The 26,907-nt window shown below is 26.3% G+C and overlaps 1 protein-coding gene across 1 annotated transcript; it reads left to right on the top strand.

Annotated features, from left to right (window-relative positions):
• Positions 1-12,029: 12,029 nt before the first annotated feature.
• On the top strand, positions 12,030-12,905 carry LOC124925169 (probable CCR4-associated factor 1 homolog 11). Its single transcript, XM_047465139.1, has one exon. The coding sequence runs from the start codon at positions 12,030-12,032 to the stop codon at positions 12,903-12,905; it is 876 nt and encodes a 291-aa protein (XP_047321095.1).
• The last annotated feature ends 14,002 nt before the right edge of the window (positions 12,906-26,907 follow it).

The raw sequence follows: 26,907 nt of genomic DNA, 5'->3' as shown, positions 1-26,907 counted from the left end.
CAATTAAAAATAAATTTATATAATTATGAAGTGTAAAAATTTACCATCCCAAAAATAACTTAAATACGTTTTAAAGAAAATATGATATGAAAATATCAAATAAAAAATAAGAAAAAAGAAAAAAACAATACTTAAAAAGTTATGGAACTCGTAAATCATTGAGAAAACAATTATCTATACGACAGACTCTATTGTCTTTCATGAACGAATCTCAGAAAAGATCGAACGACTACGATCATTAAGAGTTCGACGCTTTTTCTCCACCAGATAGTCCACCAAAAAATAATTGAGATGATAACCCAAATATGTAGGTCTCTCATATCTGTCATATCAGTCGCATCAATTTGTACTTTCCAACAACTACTTAAAGACTCGGACATTACTCAAAAAAATCCTAATAATGCTCCATAAAATGCTTCACTAGTTATATATAATGAGGGTCGGATCTAGGTTGAAAAAAATAAAATATTTACTATATAAAGACATGACCTTAATAATTTTTAAATTTAATTCATTATTTACCTATATATCTAATTCTAAAAATAAAAAATAAAATAAAATTCATCTTCATTGACTTGTTTCTCCATAATTTCCCTCTTACTTTTTTCAAGTTCAAAATTATTTTTAAGCCCGCCTAAATCTAAGTTTTAGATTAGTCACTTTATAATATGATATTTCATGATCAAAACTTTCTTTTAGCATTGTCTAGATCATCTATGTAACAACCGGATCTTTGACATGAATATGTATCAAGTACTAGAAATACTATAAAATATGCAACTAAATAAAACATATGAAATATGATTAGAAATACTATAAAGTGTATCAAGTACTATAGGGTGAAAATGAATTTTCTCCATAATAATAACATTTTATATAATAAATTGTTTTTTTTTTCAAATGTCAAATAAAATAGTCAAAACTCATAGTGACTCCCTACGGAAATTTCATCCAAAAATATCACTTTTGTCATTAACTAATTAAAAGTTTTGGACCAAAGTTGAATATTTTTAAATTGTTCGGGGCTTCTATCAAATTGTGTTAAATCTTTTATCGAACACATTATATTTTACATTTCCCTCCTATTACATCTAAATATAGAGGAGTGATAGCATGTCAAGGAGACGACGGATGACGTGACATCATTTTATTGGTTAAAAAAAATATAAGGAGAATATAAAAATATAAATTTGATTAATTTTTTAACCAATCAAATTATATCACGCATTCTCTTTTTTTATTTTCCCACCCTTATCATTTTTTTATTATTTCATTTTCAACTCCAATTTCTAATAATGAATTATTTTTGTTAAAAGTTCGTTCAATCAAAACAAATTAAAAGTAATACATGCATTTTATTTGTATTAATTAATAAGTCTCTAATGTAATACTCCTTCTCCATCCTAATGATCGATAAATAATATTATATATACACTTTTTATTCTTATTAATTAGTTTGTTAAACGTCTGAAATAATTATTCATATCTTGAGTATGTTAATTTTGACAAAGTAAACCCTTTCGATCAAGAAAATGGTTTAAGATAATTAAGTCATCACAAGAAATTTATGTGAGTTAATCTCCCAATTATTAAATTAAAATTTTAAAATTTCTTTAGTTTCAAGCCATTTTCTTAATAAAAAAAAGACAAATATTCTACTAACAAAAACCTGTTATCTTAATTATTAATTATTAAAAAATAAATAATCCAGGCTAAGGCCTCATCAAGAGGCATGTGCTTGTAGCAATGTGGACTAGGTCATCCAATGCAATATCATATCAAAAAGTTTGACAAGTCTTTATTGAGAAAATAGTAACAAACCAAATATTTGATTTAGAAATGTATATCTTATCAAGATGGCCTAGATACTATAGGTTCAACAGCATGTATAAGAGTCAAAATTGGAGTAGAGTTAAAGGAGCCTGCGGTTTTCAAAGAAAGCTACGGGAAATAGTTCTTTTTGTAGGAAATAGGTTACGGCCCTACTACTAAGAAAAACTCGAAAGGCAAACAGCCCCCAACTAGCTAGTCGAATGTGGTGGGGTGCTTGTGGTAACTACCTAAGATATTAGGAATTCCTAAAACTCGTTGGGGGTACTCAAGTGATGAAGAAGTTCTGTTTCAGTTCTAGTTCCGGTTAAGTACAGAGATGATTGTTGTCTTAAAAACTTGGTTGATGATATGCTTAGATATTTCGACATAATCATGACTGTACTCATAAATTTGATGGACTCTGTTTACTATAGGTATTTTGGTTCAGACCAACAATATGTCCATTAAGTGAACTAAGAGCGCGATGAAAGCCATCCAGAATCCTCGGGATTATATATGTTCTAAATATAATATACAAGATAATTCTCATTATTATTATTTTGACAGAGGTCAACATTTGATTGTTATGTTGGAAGAACTTCATAATATATATATATAGTAATTCTTTGCTTTGTAAATATTTGTATTTCTCGTGACTCTTATAACGTGTTTTTCTGTTTTATTACAATAAAAATAAAATAGTATTAATTATTGGTGGAAAATTAATTAAACCTTGATCTTGAGTATTTTTTCAAGCACTTCACAGTTATCTACTTATGATCAGCTGGTTGGAAGATTGAGAACTATGACCAATTTGAGTAGGTTTTGGAGCAAAGACAAATAAACTGTTGTCATAACTTTGCATATAACTCTCCTTGTTTTTACTAAAATTTGACAGACCTTCAAAATAAAGTGGATTAATAAAATGTTTCTATATATACTATTAACATTTTTTTTATGCCAATCAATATTAATACATATAATAAACTTGTCATAATGAGTCAAACTTGAATAATGTTTTAGAGTGTTTCTATCCAATTGCGTTCAATCTTATATGAACGCTTTATTTTATATCTCAATTGATATTATTACATGTAAGCAATTGATAATAAAAATGTAACAATGAGAAACATAGTATCTAACTCATAAAAAATGGAAGAAACCCCTAAACAGTAAACAAAATATGATACAGAATTGAAGTATTTAATATCCAAAATCCCAAATCACAATTTTCTACCTAATCAACAAATATAAGGAAGAAAATGATAGGAGATCACATGATCACCATATATAATCAATAAATACATGGAAAAAAATAAGTTGATCCTTCATTTTATATTTAATGTAATTCATCTTATAAGTAAATTATTTTAATCAATTTATATCATATATACCAATTTAGTTTCTAATTTCTAAAATAAAAATCTTATTCTCCCATCATTTATACCAATATAAATAGAACATCCATTATTCCTAAAGCCATCACTACTCTAATCCTTTATTTTATCAATAATCATTTGCATTATCAAATTAACCAAAATTAATGGAGAAGAATCACCAGTTTATTATTGGTTGTGTTGTAATAATGGCTGCAATGGTTCTTCCTAATGTTGGTGCGGATGTTGTTTGCCAGGACCTTATCCCTTCATTACTTCCCTGTTTAACCTATTTGACGGCGCCTGGACTGCACAACCAAAATTATAATTGTTAAACTTAATATTTGATGTCAAAAATTTTAAAGTATATAATATAATTGTCTAAATAAAATAAAAGGGAACAACACAATAGAATTAAAAAATCTAAACACCACTGTACTTTTAGTTCTTGATAGAAAGAACATTCTAATAAGTAAAAAGAACATGTCTTAATTTTTTTATTCTAAAATTATGATTTTTTATTAAATTAAGTTAAATGGAGTGGACATATAACATGTTAATAAATAAGTTTGACTGATAATTTGAGCCTTTTGGAAACAAATAAAATTATAAGATCTTTTTATGTAAGATAGATGATCTAAATATTTAGTGAAAATAATAAAAAAAAATATTATTTTAAAATATTTAATCATGTTATTCGTATTAAATTTAAAAAAAATTTACTCTGATAATTTTTAAAAATAACTTTGATTGTAATTGTAATAAAATATTATTTTTAGAAAAAGGTTAAACTCATTGAATTACATGAATTGTGTGCTGGATTGCATGAATTGTAAATATGAGTTTTTATTTTTATTTTTATTTTTTGAAAATTAATTGGATGGTCCATAGTTTTTTTTTCATAGGGTGCATTTTTTATAGAGAAAAAACCACATACTCATTTTAAATCAGTATTTTGTCATAATAATTTTATAAAATTCTAAACTAAAATGTGAGAGAGATGACTGTGTTAGTATTAAATATGAAAGTTATGATTAAATTAAATTAAGTTTTTTTAAATAAAAAATAGAAAAATTAAAATTTTAATAATTTTATATAATGCTAGTTGAAAAAATGGAATGACGTGGTGCAACTCAATTAGCTGAAAAAAAAAATTACTCTCTTTCCTCACACTGTTACATTTTTCAAACCCAATGAGGTGATGCTATCTCATTCCCTCCCTTTTCACTCATCTTTAAAATAAACTAAGATATAAAAAAAAAGAATTATAGTACTATCTAATTATAAATCAAAATTCAGAATGAGATGAAAAAAAAAATTAAGTTTAAGAATTAATAAATAAATAAATAAATAAATAAATAAAGTTTACAAGAATGTTGCTTACTCCAAATTGGGAAAATTTGACGAAACAATTTTAATAATGACATCATTTCGGAAAATGACCAGGCATGATAAAGTTTGCAAAAATATTTATTTGGACGAAAATACCCTTTTGCGTCACGCGACATAATATTTGTAAAAATGACTTGGCGTGACGCGAATGAGTATTTTTTTTTTAAAAACTGGCTAAAAATGTCATTTTTACCGCCTTTATTCTGTCTTAATTATTTTCCAAAATCATGTAATTATTAAATCATTTGAAATTTCCCCAAAATGGGAAGATCACTAGTTGGTAAACATTGTTTTCATTTTGGCATGTAATTGAGGTGGTCCATCTATTCAAGTTCCAATTATCAAAAGGACACAAAAATGAAACAAAGGAAAATCATAAAGTTTTTTATTTTATTTATAATTTTCAAATAAACTAGTTAGGGTATAAATTTATTTGAAAAAACTTTAGATTATTTTGAGAAAATAATTATTTTTTGTTAATTTTTTTAAATGATATTAATATATAATATTAAAATAATTTTTTTCTATTTTTTAAAAATGTTTTAGTTAATAAAAGAACGGATAAACTTATATTTAATTATATTAAGATTAAAAAAACAAACAAGGCCTAGCTAATATATCTTATCATTTAAGTTATCAAATAAAACAAGGTATTATTATTTTTATTATATATAATTATACTCATAACGTAGTTCTTTTATTTAAATAATTCCAATTGTTAATAATATATATTAAACAAAATTATTTAAAAACAACATACTAATTATCCAAATAACCAATAAACAAACAAACCAGTTTAATATCCTTAATCAATCTTACTATTTATAAAATATCCTTCATTTATATTAAAAATTATCACAATATAATTTTTATCCAAAAATAATTCAGTTTTGAATTATTTACATTGAAGTGTTGGTTATTAAAAGTGCCAAAAGAACCAACTTATCTCACAAATTAATTCATCAATCAATTTGCCGGAAAATTTCTCAAATAATGTACACTTAGAATTAGGAAAATTTAGTTACTAATAGGTTATTACATGTCATTAAACTCCAAGATTACATGATCATAGTAATAAATATAAGGAAAATCAGATGATAAACCTAATCAACAAATATAAGGAAAAAAATAAGCTAATAATTAATTTGATCAATTTATAATACCAATTTGGTTTCTAATTTCTAAAATCACTATCTTATCCCCTGCCCACATACCACTATACATAGAACATCGAATCCTCATTGCATTCATCATCCTCTCTTCTCAATCTATATATAATCTCAAATTAAATATCAAAATGGAGAAAAACCAGCAACTTATTATTATTGGTTGTATGGTAATAGTAATGGCTGCAATAGTTCTTCCTATTGATGCTGATGTTGTCTGCCAAGACATTATCCCTTCATTGCTTCCTTGTTTAACCTATTTGACGACGCCGGCAGGACCCGCACAACCGAGTCCCAGTTGCTGTTCTGCAACTTTAAGTATAGCCGAAATCGCTCTTCAATCTCAAGCCGACCTACAAGGAGAGTGTGCACATGTTTCAAATCAATTGCAGATTCAGGATCCTTCCAAATTAACTTTGGCAACGCCAAAGCCATCACCAAGTTTTGTAACTTGCCTCTTAATATCCCTATCGACCCAAATGTTGACTGCAAAACGTAATATCTCATTATCTAATACGATTACAACACTATACTTACATATTCTTAAAATTGAACATTTTATTGATGAATGAATTCTGTATGCAGTCTTACCCTTCCGAATACTCCTCTAACTCCCGTTTCGGCTATAGCTTCAACTCCGGCTTTAGTTCCTGCTCCAAATCCAGCTCCGTCTCTAACACCAATTCTTGATGAATTGTTTCGATAAAAGTTCATGCAATCAAAACAAATTGAAGTAACAAATGCATCTATCATGTGTATTTAATAAGTTTATAATGTTTTCATATTAAACATGTGTAACTATCCTTCTCCACCCAAATCAATAACTTTATATTTATACTTTTCATTCTCCACCCAAATCAATAACTTTATATTTATACTTTTCATTCTTATCACTTTGTTAATTGTCTTAAATAATATTATATATATATATATATATATATATATATATATATTTAAATTTAAGCAAAGTAAACACTTTAAAACAAGAAAATGAAAAAAATAGATTAATAAAAATAAAATAACGTATTTCCTAATATATATATATATATATATATATATAATGATGCTTAATTTTGAAAGTGTTCAGATTGACGAGTTGAGAGCTATGATTAATTTGAATATATATGTACGTGAGAGTAAATGGATACTTGGTCGAATTGTGGATTGACCCGCCCATAACCTTAAATAGATACTGGGTCGAATTGTGGGTTAACCCGCTCATAAGCTTAAAACGGTTAAAAAAAATTAAAAATAATATATGTACGTTTCAAACTTGAAACCTAACACAATAAGTACAACTTTTTAACCAACTAGACTAGTAAGACTTTATATTTTAAAATTAACACCAACGTTGAAGAGCGCAGAACATTCTTAACAATATAAGTTTAACTTTTTTAAATATATATATATAATTAATGATGCTTAATTTTCATACTTGAGTTGGATTGTGGGTTGACCCGCCCATAAACTTAAAACGATTATTTACGTTTCAAACTTGCAACCTAACAAAACAAATACAACCCTTTAACCAAATGTGATTGAGATGTGGCTTAATTAGAGATAATAGGTCGGTAACAATTTAAAGTGTTTAAAAAATATAAATCAAATATTTGATTAACTAAAGTGTGAAGTCATGATGCTAAATATTAAAAAATTTGAATCAGATATTTGATAGATTAAAGTGAAAGTATAAGATCACGAGATTAAAGGTAAATTAAAAAAAAAATGTGAGAAGATGAGTTGTTTTATCCAAGGGCGGAGCCAGAATTTCAAATCTATCCGGGTTAAAAATATTTTTACAAAAAACTAATATAACACAATTTTTTTTAAAATAGTTCATGATATATTAAAAAATAAGAATCGTTTAAGCACAACGAAACAAAAATGACCTCAGAAAAATAAAAATATTGAAGAAGGAAAAATAAATATCTTAGACCAAAGAAAAAAAGCATAACATTTATTGTTGAAGTTGTGATATACGATTTTTTAAAATACAATATTCATCTGGATAGTTGAATATAAGTCTATATTTGAAGCAAATTCAGATCTAAGATACTCCGACAACATATGTTGATATTACCATATTTTAATGTAAGTTCGTCTAATTTAATCATGATGATTTACATGATGTCGCCACATAGAAATACGCAATGAAGGACATCGTTCAAGGTTAGTTTGATTAAACTCAATTTTTTGAGATTTAGAAGGAGATTCTAGATTATCATCGTAAATTATTATATTTGGTTCGATTGGTTCAAATAATGAAGGATTATCAATTTTTGCTTAAAAAATAAATAATATGTTATTTTTTTTCTTTCTCTCTAAATTTGATATTAAAAAAGTTGTTGAATTCAAGATTCTCTTCTAAATATATTAGATATTAAGAAAATTATTATCGAAATATGAATAATATAAAAATAATTCTCAATATAACTGAAATTATACAAATATAGTGATACAATGAATTTAACCTAGTCCTTTATTTAGCTAGACATATTTTTGAAATTAAGCTGAATAAATTATAATATAGTTTAATGGTAGGTAACTGAATTTAATTAGGGAAGAATAAAATATAATTTTTTTAATTATGAAATGATATATATATTATTAATTGAGTTATTTATTTAGAAATTAATAAATTCAAATGATTTTTAATTATGAATAAATATATTATATCATTGTATTCAGTTATTACTTATATATTTATTTATTTTAAAATTAATAAATATATTATATATTACTATGGCGGGCTCTAGGCTAATTATATTGAAATGAATAAGCAGTTATTTACTTATACATTATATAATATATTACTACGAAGAAAATGGACCTCTGCACTACAGCCGGGTATGCATAGTCTGAGTTAGGGTAAAGTTAATAAAATGGGAAAAAGAGTGTTTTATTTTTTATTGTAATATATTATTCATGATTTATTAAAAATTTTAAACATTAAATACATATTATTATAATTTTTATTTATTTATATTTTTATGATAATTTTCTTAATTTATTTTAATTATGTTTGTCTTTTATTTTGTAGAAAAAAAAAAATATATATATATATATATATATATATATATATATATATATATATATATATATATGTCCAACATGACATTGCCTAATCTAATGTTCTAACTAGGGAGGACAAAAGGTACCTACTCGATGGGTAGTTAAATACCTGTTTTCGAACCCGATTTTCATTTTATTATCTAATTCTGATCTCGAACATGACGGGTATCTCTATTTGTATCACATCACCGATTTATTGGATACTCGACCCCGACGAGTATCTCATTACCCGATTAAAATATGAATTTGTAATTATTATTTTCTAAATATACTTAATATTAAAAATACAAATAAAAATATTACTTACATAGTTATATTAAAAATTGAAAAATATTAACAAAATTGTTGAATTATATATTTGATGTTCAATAAAAACTAAAGAGAATATTGAAAAAAGTTGAAGATAAAAAAGTAAATAGTGAAGAGAGAAAACATATTTTGTTATTAAGGGAAGTCAAGATTAATCATCATGAAAAAGAGAATTTAAAATAATGTTACGTGGAATGTGTGTATGAGTAAAATAAATGATATAATTATTATAAATCTGTAATAATGGTAATGATTTGAAATTTGAAATTTTTTTTTAAATTTTAACATATATATTTTTTTTAATATTAATATTTCGGGTATCGTATTTTAATATTAATATTTCGGGTATTGAGTTTCAGGTTTGGGTTCGCACACTCATATTTATGATCCCAAATCAAATTGGGTAATCCTTTTCACTCTCATTCCTGAGACCAAACCCAATTTAAAATACCTAAATTTGACCATCTCATACCCACATATATCGGATATACAAATACACATTGCCATTCCTAGACCCAATTTAGGCAAACTAAACCCAATGTCCAGCATGTAGGAGCAAGCCTACACCCATGCCCTTTAGTTGGAGCCTAGACGTAAAGGTGCCCCAAATGTTTGTCAACGGATCCACAACGCAGGTCCCCGACCCGTGACTTGCAAGTCTCATCCATCTTCTCCAGTGCAATAGAAGAAAACAAACCCGGTAGACAATCACATTTTTCACCCTATATATCATAGTCAACCAACTTAATTTTTAAAAAATTTATACGACTCGTTACACCACGGAATTAAAATAAATAATTATTTTAGAAACGATACTGGATCTATAGATTTCCAAACTAATTAACATCCGGACTATCTCTGAATAAAAACTAAATATATAAATAAATAAACTATTATAAAGATAAAACTAGATTGGAAAATACCTAGAATTTATTTTGAATTTATTTTCTGCCTTATAGTATTTAATATTATCTTGATTTTATTTATTATCTAATAAAATTTGAAGAAAAAAGAGCGACAACAAAGAATATATGGATGACACAAATACTTTTGCTAAAGGATCTGACATAATTTAACTTAAGCATATAGAAGTTGTTGTTATGTTACTTATGTATAGGGTTCTAGGTCAAGAGTAAAAGGGATAAAGAAAGGAGAAAAAAAAAAGTTGAAAAACAAGAAAGATAAAAAATCAGACGGCTCATATAAAAGAATGAATCACTAATTTTGAAATTTAATGATGTTAAAATAAATTATAGAATGACTTCAATTAAAAATAAATTAAATTATTTATATCATATTTTATAAGATTTTTATTTTTATTTTGAAAATGAGTATTTTAAAATTTAATTTATTTTATAGGTAATATATATTGAGATATTATATATTTATGATATTGAAATATTATATATTTAGAAAATACTTTATTTAAAGTATTGAATATTATTATAGTTTTATATTTCGATAATTAAAAATGTTTCTTAAATTTGTGTATACATATCATTAATTCTCGTTAACAAAACATAGATAATAACATAAATATTTTTTTGTTTCTTTCTCTATTATCTCTCATTAAGTCTTAATTTTACTTTATAGTCGATTTGATTGAAATCGATAGTGGAATAAGATACGTTTAATATTTCACATAAATCTTACAACAATGCCATGAATTTTCATTTCATATCTTCTACAAATTTTTTAATTAATATAAATTTTACAAAAATATTAAATTTTATAAAAAAATAAATCAAACTTTTCATATGAATATGAGTTAAATGAAAGAGATAAAAATAGAGAATAAATTTCAATAAAACCATATATTATATAAATAAATAAAATATGTATAATATTTTAATATTGTTTTTCAGGTTTTTTACGAAAAAATAGTAGAAGAAAACTATCAATAAAAAAAAACAATATGAGAATTTTTTTTTGTCTTTCTTAAAAATATTATTTTTAGGAGTTTTCTAATTATTTTAAAAATAATTTACAACATTCAAACACATAAAATTAATAAATATAAATTGTAAGACTATAAAAATAAAAAATAAAACAGGATTTTAAGCGTATAATAATATACTTACAAGTATCTAAATCAATTTACATTCGGTCGAGATTTAATTTGGTATCCCTCAATAATTTGAATGAGTTTAAATTTCAATTTATTTTTTTTAAATTATCCAATTTTTTTTTATCTCATTGGTTAATATATATATATATATATATATATATATATATATATATATATATATATATATATATATATATATATATATATATATATATATATATATATATATATATATATTATTTCTCTGTTTTTGTTAATTAATATTTAATATATTAACTTCACCATATATTATAAACCATTTAATTAAAAAAAACAAATTAATAGTTAAATTTAAAATAAAAATAAAATAATACATTTTTTAATTATATTTAAAATTTTCTATAATAATTATAAGAGGAGTGATAGAGAGAGGAAATTTGAGAGAGAATGGAGGATGAAATGATGTGTCAATATATCACTATATCACTGATTGAAAAAATGATAAAGTGTGAGGAGAGAGAAAAAATTTGTTATTTTTTGGGTCAATCAGAATGCGTCACGTCATTCCCTTTAAAATTCTCTCCCCCAATTTCTTTCCCCTAATATTTCTCTAATTATAATATGATAATGTAATAAAATAAATTTAAATTTAAAATTTTTTAATTCAAATGATTTAATTTATTAAATTTAAAATAAAAAATAATAACAATATTTTAGGATTAAAATTTGGATTCCGGAATATTAAACTTAATTGTATATAAGATGTTTTTTTGGATCAATTAGTCATACATCCTCTTGCAAACTAACCTTCTTTTTATTTCTCCACTTACAAGATTGAGTTCTTATTCCACAATCATGGCCTCCAACAATAGAATTTGTGAAGTTTGGAACTATAATATTTGTGAAGAGATGGACATGATTTATAAAATCCTTCCTTTCACACCGTTTGTGTCATTTGATACGGAATTCCCCGGCACTATCTACAAGCCCGACGTTCCAAACTATTGCCTTTCAAGTTTACCTCCTGAGACTAACTATTTTTATATGAAGGCCAATGTAGACGCCCTCAAGTTAATCCAATTTGGTCTAACATTGTCAACTTCTCCCGACCCTCTTTCCGGATTTGTACATTCGTTTGTGTGGCAGTTTAACATAAAGGATTTTGACGTTGATTCAGATGTTCACAACTCAGACTCTATAGCACTTTTAAAGAATCAGGGTATTGACTTTGCAAGAAACAAAGTAGATGGTATTGATTCGGGATTGTTAGTCTCTATGTTGACGGATTGTGGGGTGTTGGGTTCTAAGATTCCACGCGCTTGGATCACTTTTCATGGTGCCTATGACTTTGGATTCATCGTCAAGATTCTAACCGGAAGTCTCCTTCCATCAGATCCGGTCATGTTCATGGTTCTAGTCAGGCAAATATTCGGGGAATCAGTTTTCGACCTCAAACACGTTATGAAATCTTTCAATGGACTCTACGGTGGGTTAGACAGATTGGCGAATACTCTTCAAGTGGAAAGAAGACCGGGCACTCAGAGTCATCAGGCTGGTTCAGATAGTCTTCTTACGATGGAAGTATTTTGTAAACTCCGACAAGATTATTTGGATAAACTTCCCCCTTGCAAAATCAATGGATTCAAAAACATTATTCATGGACTTGAATTATCTTCAATTCATTCATATGCTCAGCCTCAACCAGCTCATTATATTCTTATACCTCTTTAAATGATTTATTATTAATCATGTATATATATTTTTAAAACTCATATTAATAGAAATGAGATATTTTTAATGTTTTTCAATGTTAATTATATTATTTTTTAATTCATGTATATATTACAAAGTCCGTAACTATATATATATATTATTAACAAATCATTGAATCGTTGACATTATAAATAATTACACATTTTCATGTTTATGAATAAATATAGTCTTTGTAAATTTTATAATTTAAAATTTATTAATAATTACAAAATTCAATGCATGGGTGGTTTGTTTGACTGAAAATATATAAGCCATATATTTATGGGTTTGTTTGATTGGTTTATAAGAGATATAGAAAATTAAAATCAAGAATGAGTAAAACAAATATTTGAATTGATATTTTTAATAAATAATAATATAAATTTTAACAAAATGTATAAATTATATTTTATCAAACTAATTTCCTTATTTAAATAAGGAGATATTATAGGGAGAGAATTAGAACACCATCAAACCAATTAGCAATTAAAAAATAGTTAACAATTAAAAATAAATTTATATAATTATTAAGTGTAAAAAAATTACCATCCCAAAATAACTTATATACGTTTTAAAATATTAATTTATTTAAGTGAATATTTTATTAAAAATGGAAAAAATAGTTTAAGCAAAACGACAAAACATAATATGAAAATAAAAAAAAAAATTAAGAAAGAAAAAAAAAAAAGTACTTAAAAAGTTATTGAGCTCGTAAATCATTGAGAAGAATAATTAACTCTCCGACAGACTCTATTGTCTTTCATGAACGAATCTCAGAAAGCATCGAATGACTACGATCATTAAAAGTTCGACGTTTCTCTCTAACCAGATAGTCTATCAAAGAATAATTGGGATAATAACCCAAATATGTAAGTCTGTCATATTAGTCGTATCAATCCATATTTCCCAACAACTACCTAAAGACTCGAACATCACCAAATGAATTATAGTAATACTTCAGAAAAGACTTCAAATACTAGTTATATATAATGAGGGCCGGATCTAGGTTGGAAAAAATAAAATATTTACTATAGAAAATGCACATGACCTTAATTATTTTTAAATTTAATTCATTATTTACCTATATATCTAATTCTAAAAATAAAAAATAAAATTCATCTTCGTTGACTTATTTCTCCATAATTTCCCTCTTACTTCTTTTAAAGCTCAAAAATTATTTTTAAGCCCACCTAAATTTAAGTTTTAGATTAGTCACTTTATAATATGATATTTCATGATCAAATCTTGCTTCTAGCATTGTCTAGATCATCTATGTAACAACCGAATCTTTGGCATGAATATGTATGTATCAGGTACTAGAAATACTATAAAATATGCCACTAAATAGAACATATGAAATATGCTTAGAAATACTATAAATTTTTTAAAATGAATTTTCTCCGTAATAATAACATTTTATACAATAAATTGTTTTTTTTTTCAAATGTAAAATAATATAGTCAAAACTCATAGTGACTCCCTACGGAAATTTCATCAAAAAATATCACTTTTGCATTCAACTAATTAAAAGTTTTGGATCAAAGTTGAATATTTTAAAATTGTTCAAGGCTTCTATCAAATTGTGTTGAAGGGATGACATTATTTTATTGGTTAAAAAAAATATATGGGGAGTAGATATATAAATTTTATTATTTTTTCAACCAATCAAATTATATTACGTCATTCTCTTTTTTTAATTTTCCATCTCAATCATTTCTTACATAGATATAATAATAACAACATATTAGTTCATTTTCAACTCAATTTCTAATGAATTATTTTTGTTACAAGTTCGTTCAATCAAAACAAATTAAAAGCAATACATACTTTTTATTTGTATTAATTAATAAGTCTCTAATGTAATTCTCCTTCTCCATCCTAATGATCGATAAATAATATTATATATACACTTTTCATTCCTATTAATTAGTTTGTTAGACGTCTGAAATAATTATTCATATCTTGAGTATGTTAATTTTGACTAAGTAAACACTTTCGATCAAGAAAATGGTTTAAGATAATTAAGTCATTATGACAAGATATTTATGTGAGTTAATCTCCCAAACATGAAATTAAAAAATAAATTAAAATTTTAAAATTTCTTTAGACTAAAGCCATTTTCTTAATAAAAAAAGACAAATATTCTACTAACAAAAAATGTCATCTTAATTATTAATTATTAAAAAATAAATATTCTAGGCTAAGGCCTCATCAAGAGGCATGTGCTTGTAGCAATGTGGACTAGGTCATCCAAAAAGTTTGACCAGTCTTTATTGAGAAAGTAGTAACAAACCAAATCTTTGATTTAGAAATGTATATCTTATCAAAATGGGCATAACTGTTAGGGTTGGTTTGAAAGGTTGAGCAGCATGTATAAGAGACAAAATTGGAGTAGAGAAAGGAGAATGCGCTTTTCAAAAAAGTCAATCAGTAATTAAACTTCGGTGTAAAAAAAGAAAGCTACGAAAATAGTTCTTTTGTATGAAATAGGTTACGACACTACTAAGAAAAATTCGAAAGGCAAACAGCCTCCAAAATTAGCTAGTCGTATGTGGTGAGGTGCTTGTGGTAAACTACCTTGGATATTAGGAATTTCTAAAACTTGTTGGGTACTGATCAAGTGACGAAGAAGTTCTCGTTCTCGTTCTCGTTCTAGTTCTAGTTCTAGTTCTAGTTCTAGTTCTAGTTCCGGTTAAGCAGAGATGATTGTTGTCTTAAAAAACTTGGTTGATAATATGCTTAGATATTTCAACATAACCATGATTGTACTCATAAATTTGATGGACTCTGTTTACTATTGGTATTTTGGTTCAGACCAACAATATGTTCATTAAGTGAAGTAAGAGCGACAATGAAAGCCATCCAGAATCCTCGAGGCGGGACTATCCATATATATGATGTTCTAAATATAATATACAAGATAATTCTCATTATTATTATTTTGACAGAGGTCAACATTTGATTGTTATGTTGGAAGAACTTCATAATATATAATATATATATATATATAGTAATTCTTTGCTTTGTAAATATTTGTATTTCTCATGACTCTTGTAACGTGTTTTTCTGTTTTATTACAATAAAAATAAAATGGGAAGAATGTCAATTTTATCTACAAAATTAGATGAAGGTGTCAAATTTATTATTAAAGTTGTAAAATTCTATTTATGTATATAATCTTGACAAAAAGTGTCAAATTTATTTTTTTTAACAGAATTATTTAACGACGTTAAATTTTTGTTGACATTTCACATATTTTATATAGATATATATATATTATAATCCAATTTTCATTTCAAACCTACTTTTATCATACAAATAAAATAAATTAAAAAATGTTAAACCTCTTATTTCTCTGGTCTTCCGACGAGTGCACAACAGTTTTGAAACCAAACGACAACGTCCCTCTACAAGTTTCACCTTTCTTATAGGATTTAGGGTTTTAGATTTTTTCATCGCTTCTACTTTTCTATTTCCTTCCCGCATAATTCCACCGTCGACTGAAATTCCCTTCTGTACAGTTACCGCCGCCGCCTGATCTTCTGCATCATCACTTCAGTTCAAATGATGGCAGATTGACATTAAGGCACCCAATGATTTACCATGTCATCAAATTAATTAGTTTAATTTGATCTGAATAATTCATGTTTTCTTAGTTGTTGTTATCTGATCTTTAGCTTAATTGGTTCAATTTTATGATCACCAGTAACAGTGTTTAAGGAATGAGAGTGTTGTTCGGATCTTTTGCCCAATGTTTGTTCAATTTTACTATTATTTGCTTCTTTCAATTCTATTTAGGATATAAGATCTTCCAATCCACCTCAACTTTCAGAGTCACCATGCCTGACAAGGATACTAAAATATCTACACATGACATCAATGGCCAAGGATACTCGGTGATTATTTCAACGGCGCAAAATTTAAATGGATCTCGCATGAGGTGAAATCATCGAGTCGAACAGATGAAGATTCTCAAGATTTTTACTCTCGGAAATCACGAGACCAGAAGATTAGCGATGGTAGTCCATGGACCGACGTTAATCTAGTTCATCCTGCAATACATTGGCGACGGAGAGAGATATAAAGAAGATGATAATCGAAGATCTGGATAAGTTCATCAGGAGGAAGGAGTTTTAGAGGACAGTAGAAGAGAGGATACTTGCTATATGGTCCTTCGGGCACCGAAAAATCGAGCTTGATCGCTGCGATTGAGAATTACCTGAATTTTGATATCTATATATGATCTGGAGCTGACCTCTATTCATGGTAACTCGAATATGAGGAGACTGTTGATTTGACGGCGAACAAGTCAATTCAAAGTTGTGGAAGATATTTTGCAGCCTTGATCTGGACTCTGGAGGATAGATATTCGAGGAGGATGTGGTACGCGAAGATAATTTTTATTTTCTCTTACAGAATCAGCTGCTATTGCATACCTTGTTACAAGATATGTAGCGGAGGAATTCGTCTAGTCACATGGAGCTGTTCTCTTTTAAGTGAGATTTGGAAATTGATAGTTAGCCTGCATCTGCAGAGCTCCTTCTGTAACAACTTCCTATTCTAATTCAATCTCGGACATTCAGTCAGTGAAGTTACTTTCTTTCTGGGAATTCTTTCAGGTATAGTGACTTTGCCATTTTCCTGGAATGATGTCTTATTGAAGGATAGATCAACCTTTCATATCTCTATCTATATCTAGATAAATATACCTTCTTTGAAGCGGAGAAAGATCAGTCCAGTATTTAGAACCATTAATAGACAGACTACTTTTTATTCAATTCTTAAGGCCCTACTTTGTTTCGCAAGCCTTTGTCATTGTCAGTCAACTCAGGCCAAGTAGGGCCTGAGGCTCCCTGCGAATCCGTAAATCTAAGGAGCATGCCGCAACAAAAGGATGGTCCCCTAATCGGAATTACATTGGCGGCTGAGAAAGAGAAAGTCCGGAGGATTAATTAAAAGGAACGAAGGTATGAGTTAAGGATCTGGTGACGAGATCGGCGGCAACGGGATAACAATTAGAAGTCGGAAAGTTGTGAAATTTGGAAAACATGAATGAAGGGATAACATTGAAGTCATGTTTAAATGATTAAATTGGGTTATAAAAAATATGTATATATAAAATATGTTAATATGACATGGCTGCCATGTCAACAAAATTTTAATCCAGGTTAAATAATTCTGTTAAGAAAAATAAATTTGACACTTTTTGTCAAGATTATATACATAAATAGAATTTTACGACTTTAATAATAAATTTGACACCCCGTCCAACTTTGTAAATAAAAATGACATTCTTCCCAAAATAAAATAGTATTAATTATTGGTGGAAAATTAATTAAACCTTGATCTTGAGTATTTTTTCAAGCACTTCACAGTTATCTACTTATGATCAGCTGGTTGGAAGATTGAGAACTATGACCAATTTGAGTAGGTTTTGGAGCAAAGACAAATGAACTGTTATCATAACTTTGCATATAACTCTCCTTGTTTTTACTAAAATTTAACAGACCTTCAAAATAAAGTGGATTAATTAATAAAATGTTTCTATATATACTATTAACAATTTTTTATGCCAATCAATATTAATACATATATATAATAAACTTGTCATAACGAGTCAAACTTGAATAATGTTTTAGAGTGTTTCTATCAAATTACGTTAAATCTTATATCAACGCTTTATTTTATATCTCAATTGATATTATTAAATGTAAACAATTGATAAAAAAATGTAACAATGAGAACATAGTACCAAACTCATAAAAATGGAAGAGACCCCTAAAGAGTAAACAAAGTAATACAGAATTGAAGCATTTAATATCCAAAAATCCCAAATCACAATTATCGACATAATCAACAAATATAAGGAAGAAAATGATAGGAGATCACATGATCACCATATATAATCAATAAATACATGGAAAAAAAAGTTGATCCTTCATTTTATATTTAATGTAATTCATCTTATAAGTAAATTATTTTAATCAATTTATATCATATATACCAATTTAGTTTCTAATTTCTAAAATAAAAATCTCATTCTCCCATCATTTATACCAATATAAATAGAACATCCATTGTTCCTAAAGCCATCACTACTCTAATCCTTTATTTTATCAATAATCATTTGCATTATCAAATTAACCAAAATTAATGGAGAAGAATCACCTGTTTATTACTGGTTGTGTTGTAATAATGGTTGCAATGGTTCTTCCTAATGTTGGTGCGGATGTTGTTTGCCAGAACATTATCCCTTCACTACTTCCCTGTTTAACCTATTTGACGGGGCGGGATCTGCACAACCAAGTCCCGGTTGCTGTTCTGCGACTTTAAGTATAGCCGAAATTGCTCTTCAATCCCAAGCCGACCTACAGGGAGTGTGCACATGTTTCAAATCAGTTGCAGATTCAGTATCCTTCCAAATTAACTTTGGCAACGCCAAAGCCATCACCAAGCTTTGCAACTTGCCTCTTAATATCCCTATCGACCCAAATGTTGACTGCAAAACGTAATATCTCATTATCTAATGCGATTACCCTATACTTTACATATTCTTAAAATTGAACATTTTATTGATGAATGAATTCTGTATGCAGTCTTACCCTTCCGAATACTCCTCCAATTCCAGTTTCGGTTCTAGCTTCAACTCCGGCTTTAGTTCCTGCTCCAACTCCAGCTCCGTCTCTAACACCAATTTTTTATGAATTGTTTCGTTAAAAGTTCATGCAATCAAAACAAATTGAAGTAACAAATGCATCTATCATGTGTATTTAATAAGTTTATAATGTTTTCATATTAAACATGTGTAACTATCCTTCTCCACCCAAATCAATAACTTTATATTTATACTTTTCATTCTTATCACTTTGTTAAATGTCTTAAATAATATTATATATATATATATATTTAAATTTAAGCAAAGTAAACACTTTAAAACAAAAAAATGAAAAAAAAGATTATTAAAAATAAAATAAGAAAAGCAATGCATTTCCTAATATATATATATATATATATATATATATATATATATATATATATATATATATATATATATATATATATATATATATATATATATATATATATATATATATATATATATATATATATATATATATATATATATAAATGATGCTTAATTTTCAAAGGATTTGAATTGACGAGTTAATAGTTATGATTAATTTGAATATATATATATGAGAGTAAATGGATACTTGATCGAATTGTGGGTTGACCCGCCCATAAGCTTAAATGAATACTTGGTCGAATTGTGAGTTGACCCGCCCATAAGCTTAAAACGGTTAAAAATAAAATTAAAAATAATATATATATGTTTCGAACTTACAACCTAACATAATAAGTATAACTCTTTAACCAACTAGATTAATAAGTCTTTATATTTTAAAATTAATACCAAAGTTGATGATTGCGGAACATTCTTATATTGGTTTAACTTTTTAAATATATATATATAATGATGCTTAATTTTTAAAGTGTCCGGATTATCGAGTTCAGATTATCGAGTCCGGATTACCGGGTCGAAAGCTGTGGTTAATTTGGATATATATGTGAGAGTAAATGAATACTTGAATTGGATTATGGGTAGACCCGTCCATAAACTTAAAACGATTATTTACGTTTCAAACTTGCAACCTAACAAAACAAATACAACCCTTTAACCAAGTGTGATTAAAATATAGTTTAACGAGAGATATATAATAGGCCGTTAACAATTTAAAGTGGTTAAAAAATATAAATTAAATATTTGATTAACCAAAGTGTGAGGTCATGATGCTAAATATTAAAAAATATGAATCAGGTATTTGATTTATTAAAGGGAAAGTATAAGATCACGAGATGAAAGGTTCATTGAAAAAAAATATGTGAGAAAATGAGTTGTTTTATTAAAGAGCGGAGCCAGAATTTCAAATCTATCTAGGCTAAAAATATTTTCAAAAAAAACTAATATAACACAAATTTTTTTAATTAGTTCATGATATATTAAAAAATAAGAATCGTTTAAGCACAATGAAATAAAACATGACCTCAGAAAAATAAAAATATTGAAGAAGGAAAAATAAATATCTTAGACCAAAGAAACAAAAAAAAGCATAACATTTATTGTTGAAGTGTTGTGATTTACGATTTTTTGAAATACAATATTCATCTTGATAATTGAATCTAGATTTGAAGCAAATTCAGATCTAAGATACTCCGACAACATACGTTGATATGACCATATTTTAAGGTAAGTTCGTCTAATTTCATCATGATGATTTACATTATGTCGCCACATAAAAATACGCAATCAAGGACATCGTTCAAGATTAGTTTTATCAAACTCAATTTTTTGAGATTTAAAAGGAGATTCTAAATTATCATCGTAAATTACTATATTTAGTTCGATTGGTTCAAATAATAAAGGATTATCAATTCTTTGCTTAAAAAAAATAATATATTATTTTTTCTCTTTCTCTCTAAATTTGACATTAAAAAAGTTGTTGAATTCAAGATTCTCTTGTAAATATATTAGATACTAAGAAAATTATTATCGAAATATGAATAATATAAAAACGATTTTCAATATAACTGAAATTATACAAACCTAGTGATACAATGAATTTCAATCTAAGTCGAAAAAATGCAGTACTCTATTTAGACAAGTCCTCTATTTAGTTAGATATATTTTTTAAATTAAGCTGAATAAATTATATATATAGTTTAATGGTAGGTAATTAAATTTAATTAGGGATAATAAAATATAGCTTCTTTAATTAGGAAATGATATATATTATTAAGTGAGTTATTTATTTAGGAATTAATAAATTCAAATAATTTTTAAATTATGAATAAATATATATTTTTTTTTTTTGGGAAAACAGCTTAGTGCCATTTCATTAAAAAAACCCAAAAGAGGGGAAAAAAAATACAAAAGTTTAAGATCAGATCTAGACAATTTCTAGATTTGACAATGAAACAATAATTGAATTACAGACAATAATAATAATCAATTAGCGCCTACATCGTTTTTACTTTTATTCTACTTGTGACCTTCTCAAACGAAATATCCCATATATGGCAGAGCTTTCTATTCTCTTCATTCCTTTCGATTCCTCTCCAGGAATGAATGAGTGCATTTCCATCTGAAGTTATATCTCTCCAAATATCTTCAGCGGTTCTACTTCTTCCACTGTGAGTTCTTGAATTTCTTTCTTTCCAGATATTGTAGATTATTGCTCCAAAGTAGCATTTCAACATACTTACATAGAAAGATCTTCCTTTTGCTTTATTCTTCATCCACTCTTGGATTTCTTCCCATATTCTTGGAAAGTTGATGATGTTCATGTTTGCAGCATACATCCTCCAGATTTGTATTACAAAAGAGCATTCCCCAAATAAATGGTTTATGCTTTCCTCAACTCCCGAACATAGGACACAGTTGATATCAGGAATGTTTATATATTTTCGAATTCTGTCTTTTGTTGTCAACCTTTTCCTCTATACCAGCCAGAGAATAAATTGGTGACGAGGAATAATCTTTGGAGACCATACCACATTATGCCAATCTACCTCCTGTCCTCTTGTTCTAACAATTTCCCATGCCTTTCCTGTAATAAACTTCTCATTGCTTTCTGTTTTCCAGCTTATTTCATCATTATTTTCATTGAGTTGCTTCTGCCTCATTAGGTTTAAGATTCTATCACCTTCTGGAATACGCCTCAAAAGTGAATCACATCTACCTTGATATACGTCTCTAAATGAGTACTTGATGTATTCTCTTCTAACTCTGTTTCCTTGCATTTCTTCTTTGAATATAATGGTAATATTATCCAGCCAAGGATCATGCCAGAATAGTACCCCTCTTCCATTTCCAATTGTGGTTTTCACCATTTGAAAGACATCTTTTCTTGTTTTTAGGATTTTCTTCAATGACCATGCCATTCTTTCGTTGATGCTTAGTGTTCAGATACTCTGCTCTTCTTTCATAAATCTTGTATGCACCCATTTGACCCATAGGGAGTCCGCTTTTTGCTCCAACTCCCATAAGCTCTTGATGGTGAGGGCTTTGTTCCATTCAACACAACTTTTTATTCCTAGTCCTCCTTCTTCTATGGGAGTGCAAACATCCTCCCATTTGACTTTTTTTCCTCCTCTGCCTTGTGTTCCCCATATGTAGTCTCTCATGATTCTATCGAGTTCAGCCATTACTTTCTTTGGGATGACTATCTGTTGTGCCCAGTAGCCAATAATTCCAAAAATATATTATATAATTGTATTCAGTTATTACTTATGTATTTATTTATTTAAAAATTAATAAATATATTATATATTATTATGGTGGACTCTAGGTTAATTATATTGAAATGAATAAGGTATGAAGTTATTTACTTATACATTATATAATATATTACAATGAAGAAAATGGAACTCCGACTACAGCTAGGGTATCATATGACTAATATGACTAATGCTCTCTAAGTTAATAAAATGTGAAAATAGTGTGTTTTATTTTTTATTTTAATATATTATTTATGATTTATTAAGAGTTTTAAATATTGAATAAATATTATTATAATTTTTATTTATTTATATTTTTATTCATGTGTATCGCACAATAATTTTCTTAGTTTATTTTAATTATGTTTGTCTTTTATTTTGTAGAAAAGAAAGTTTATTTTAATTATGTTTGTCTTTTATTTTATAGAAAAGAAATAATATATATATATATATATATATATATATATATATATATATATATATATATATATTACAAGCATGACATTGCTTAAGCCAATGTTTTAACTAGGGATGACAACCGGTATCCTATTCGTTGGGTAGTTAAGTATCCGTTTCCGAACCCGATTTTCATTCTACCATCTAATTCCGATCTCGAACTTGACGAGTATCTCTATTTGTATAATTGTATCACATCACCGATTTATTGGGTACTCAATCCCGACGAATATCTCATTGCCCGATTAAAATATGAATTTGTATTTATTATTTTCTAAATATACTAAATATTAAAAATACAAATAAAAATATTACTTACATAGTTATATAAAAAAATGAAAAATATAATAAAATTGTTGAATTATATATTTGATGTTCAAACTAGAGAAAATATTAAAGAAAATTGAAGATAAAAAGTAAATAATGAGCAGAGAGAACATATTTTGTTTTTAAAAGAAGTGAAGATTATAGAGTCATGGAAACGAAAATTTAAAATAATGTTGCGTGGAATGTGTTTATGAGTAAAATAAATGATATAATTATTGTAAATTTGTAATGATGGTAATGATGTGAAATTTGAAAAAAAAAATTAAATTTTATCATATATATATATATATATATATATATTTTAATATTAATATTTGGGTATCGAGTTTCAGGTTTGGGTTCGCACACTCACATCTATGATCCCAAATCCAATTGAGTAATCCTTATCACTCTCATCCCCCACATCAAACCCAATTTAAAATACCTGAATCTGACAATCTCGTACCTACATGTATCGGGTATACGAGTACACATTCACATTCTAGACCCAATTCAGGCAAAGGCTAAACCCAATGTCCAACACGTAGGAGCAAGCCTACACCCATGCCCTTTAGTTGGAGCCTAGACGTAAGGGTGCCCCAAATGTTAGTCAATGGATCCACAACGCAGGTCCACAACCCGTGACTTGGAAGTCTCCCTTGAGCAATTCAAATCTCATTCATCTTCTCTAGTGCAATATAAGAAAATAAACCCGATAGACACTCACATTTTTTATCTTATATTTTATAATCATAAATATATCACAGTCAACGAACTTATATTCTAAAATTTTTATATGGCTCATTAAGTGAAATTAAAATAAATAATTGTTTTGAAAAAGATAATATAACCATTGATTTTGATTTCGGAGTATCTCTGAATAAAAATTAAATATATAAATAAATAAACAATTATATAAAATATAACTAGATTGGAAAATACCTAGAATTTATTTTTATTTTATTTTCTGCCTTATAGTATTTTAATATTATATTGATTTTATTTATTATCTAATAGGATTGGAAGAAAAAAGAGCACAAGGAATATATGTACGACACAAATACTTTTGCTAAAGGATCTGACATAATTTAACTTAAGCATATAGAGGTTGTTGTTATGTTACTTATGTATAGGGTTCTAGGTCAAGAGTAAAAGGGATAAAGAAAAGAGAAAAAAAAAAAAAAAAAAGTTGAAAAACAAGAAAGATAAAAAATCAGACGGCTCATATAAAAGAATGAATCACTAATTTTGAAATTTAATGATGTTAAAATAAATTATAGAATGACTTCAATTAAAAATAAATTAAATTATTTATATCATATTTTATAAGATTTTTATTTTTATTTTTATTTTGAAAATGAGTATTTTAAAATTTTATTTATTTTATAGATAATATATATTGAAATATTCTATATTTATGATATTGAAATATTATATATTTAGAAAATACTTTATTTAAAGTATTGAATATTATTATAGTTTTATATTTTGATAATTAAGAATGTTTCTTAAATTTGTGTATACATATCATTAATTCTCGTTAACAAAACATAGATAATAACATAAATATTTTTTTTTTCTTGCTCTCTATTATCTCTCATTAAGTCTTAATTTTACTTTATAGTCGATTTGATTGATTGAAATCGATAGTGGAATAAGATACTTTTAATATTTCACATAAATCTTACAACAATGCCATGAATTTTCATTTCATATCTTCTACAAATTTTTTAATTAATATAAATTTTACAAAAATATTAAATTTTATACAAAAATTAATCAAACTTTTCATATGAATATGAGTTAAATGAAAGAGATAAAAATAGAGAATAAATTTCAATAAAACCATATATTATATAAATAAATAAAATATGTATAATATTTTAATATTGTTTTTCAGGTTTTTTACGAAAAAATAGTAGAAGAAAACTATCAATAAAAAAATACAATATGAGAATTTTTTTTGTCTTTCTTAAAAATATTATTTTTAGTAGTTTTCTAATTATTTTAAAAATAATTTAAAACATTCAAACACATAAAATAAATATAATTTGTAAGACTATAAAAATAAAAAATAAAACAGGATTTTAAGCGTATAATAATATACTTACAAGTATCTAAATCAATTTACATTCGGTCAAGATTTAATTTGGTATAGCTCAATAATTTGAATGAGTTTAGATTTCAATTTATTTTTTTTAAATTATCCAATTTTTTTTTTATCTCATTGGTTAATATATATATATATATATATATATATATATATATATATATATATTATTTCTCTGTTTTTGTTAATTAATATTTAATATATTAATTTCACCATATATTATAAACCATTTAATTAAAAAAAAACAAATTAATTGTTAAATTTAAAATAAAAATAAAATAATACATTTTTAAATTATATTTAAAAAATTTTATAATAATTATAAGAGGAGTGATAGAGAGAGGAAATTTGAGAGAAAATGGAGGATGAAATGATGTGTCAATATATCACTATATCACTAATTGAAAAAATGATAAAGTGTGAGGAGAGAGAAGAGAGAAAAAAATTGTTATTTTTTGGGCCAATCAGAATGCGTCACGTCATTCCCTTTAAAATTCTCTCCCACAATTTCCTTCTCCTAATATTTCTCTAATTATAATATGATAATGTAATAAAATAAACTTCAACTAATATTTCTCTAATTATAATATGATAATGTAATAAAATAAATTTAAATTTATTAAATTTATAATTTTTTAATTCAAATGATTTAATTTATTAAATTTAAAATAAAAAATAATAACAATATTTTAGGATTAAAATTTGGATTCCGGAATATTAAACTTAATTGTATATAAGATGTTTTTTTGGATCAATTAGTCATACATCCTCTTGCAAACTAACCTTCTTTTTATTTCTCCACTTACAAGATTGAGTTCTTATTCCACAATC

The sequence above is a fragment of the Impatiens glandulifera genome, chromosome 2 (assembly GCF_907164915.1).
Source record: "Impatiens glandulifera chromosome 2, dImpGla2.1, whole genome shotgun sequence".
Lineage (NCBI taxonomy): Eukaryota > Viridiplantae > Streptophyta > Magnoliopsida > Ericales > Balsaminaceae > Impatiens > Impatiens glandulifera.
This window is presented reverse-complemented; position numbering and strand designations above follow the sequence as displayed.

Coding starts and splice junctions, on each gene's coding strand:
- LOC124925169 (XM_047465139.1), top strand. CDS start 12,030: ATGGCCTCCAACAATAGAATTTGTGAAGTTTGGAACTATAATATTTGT.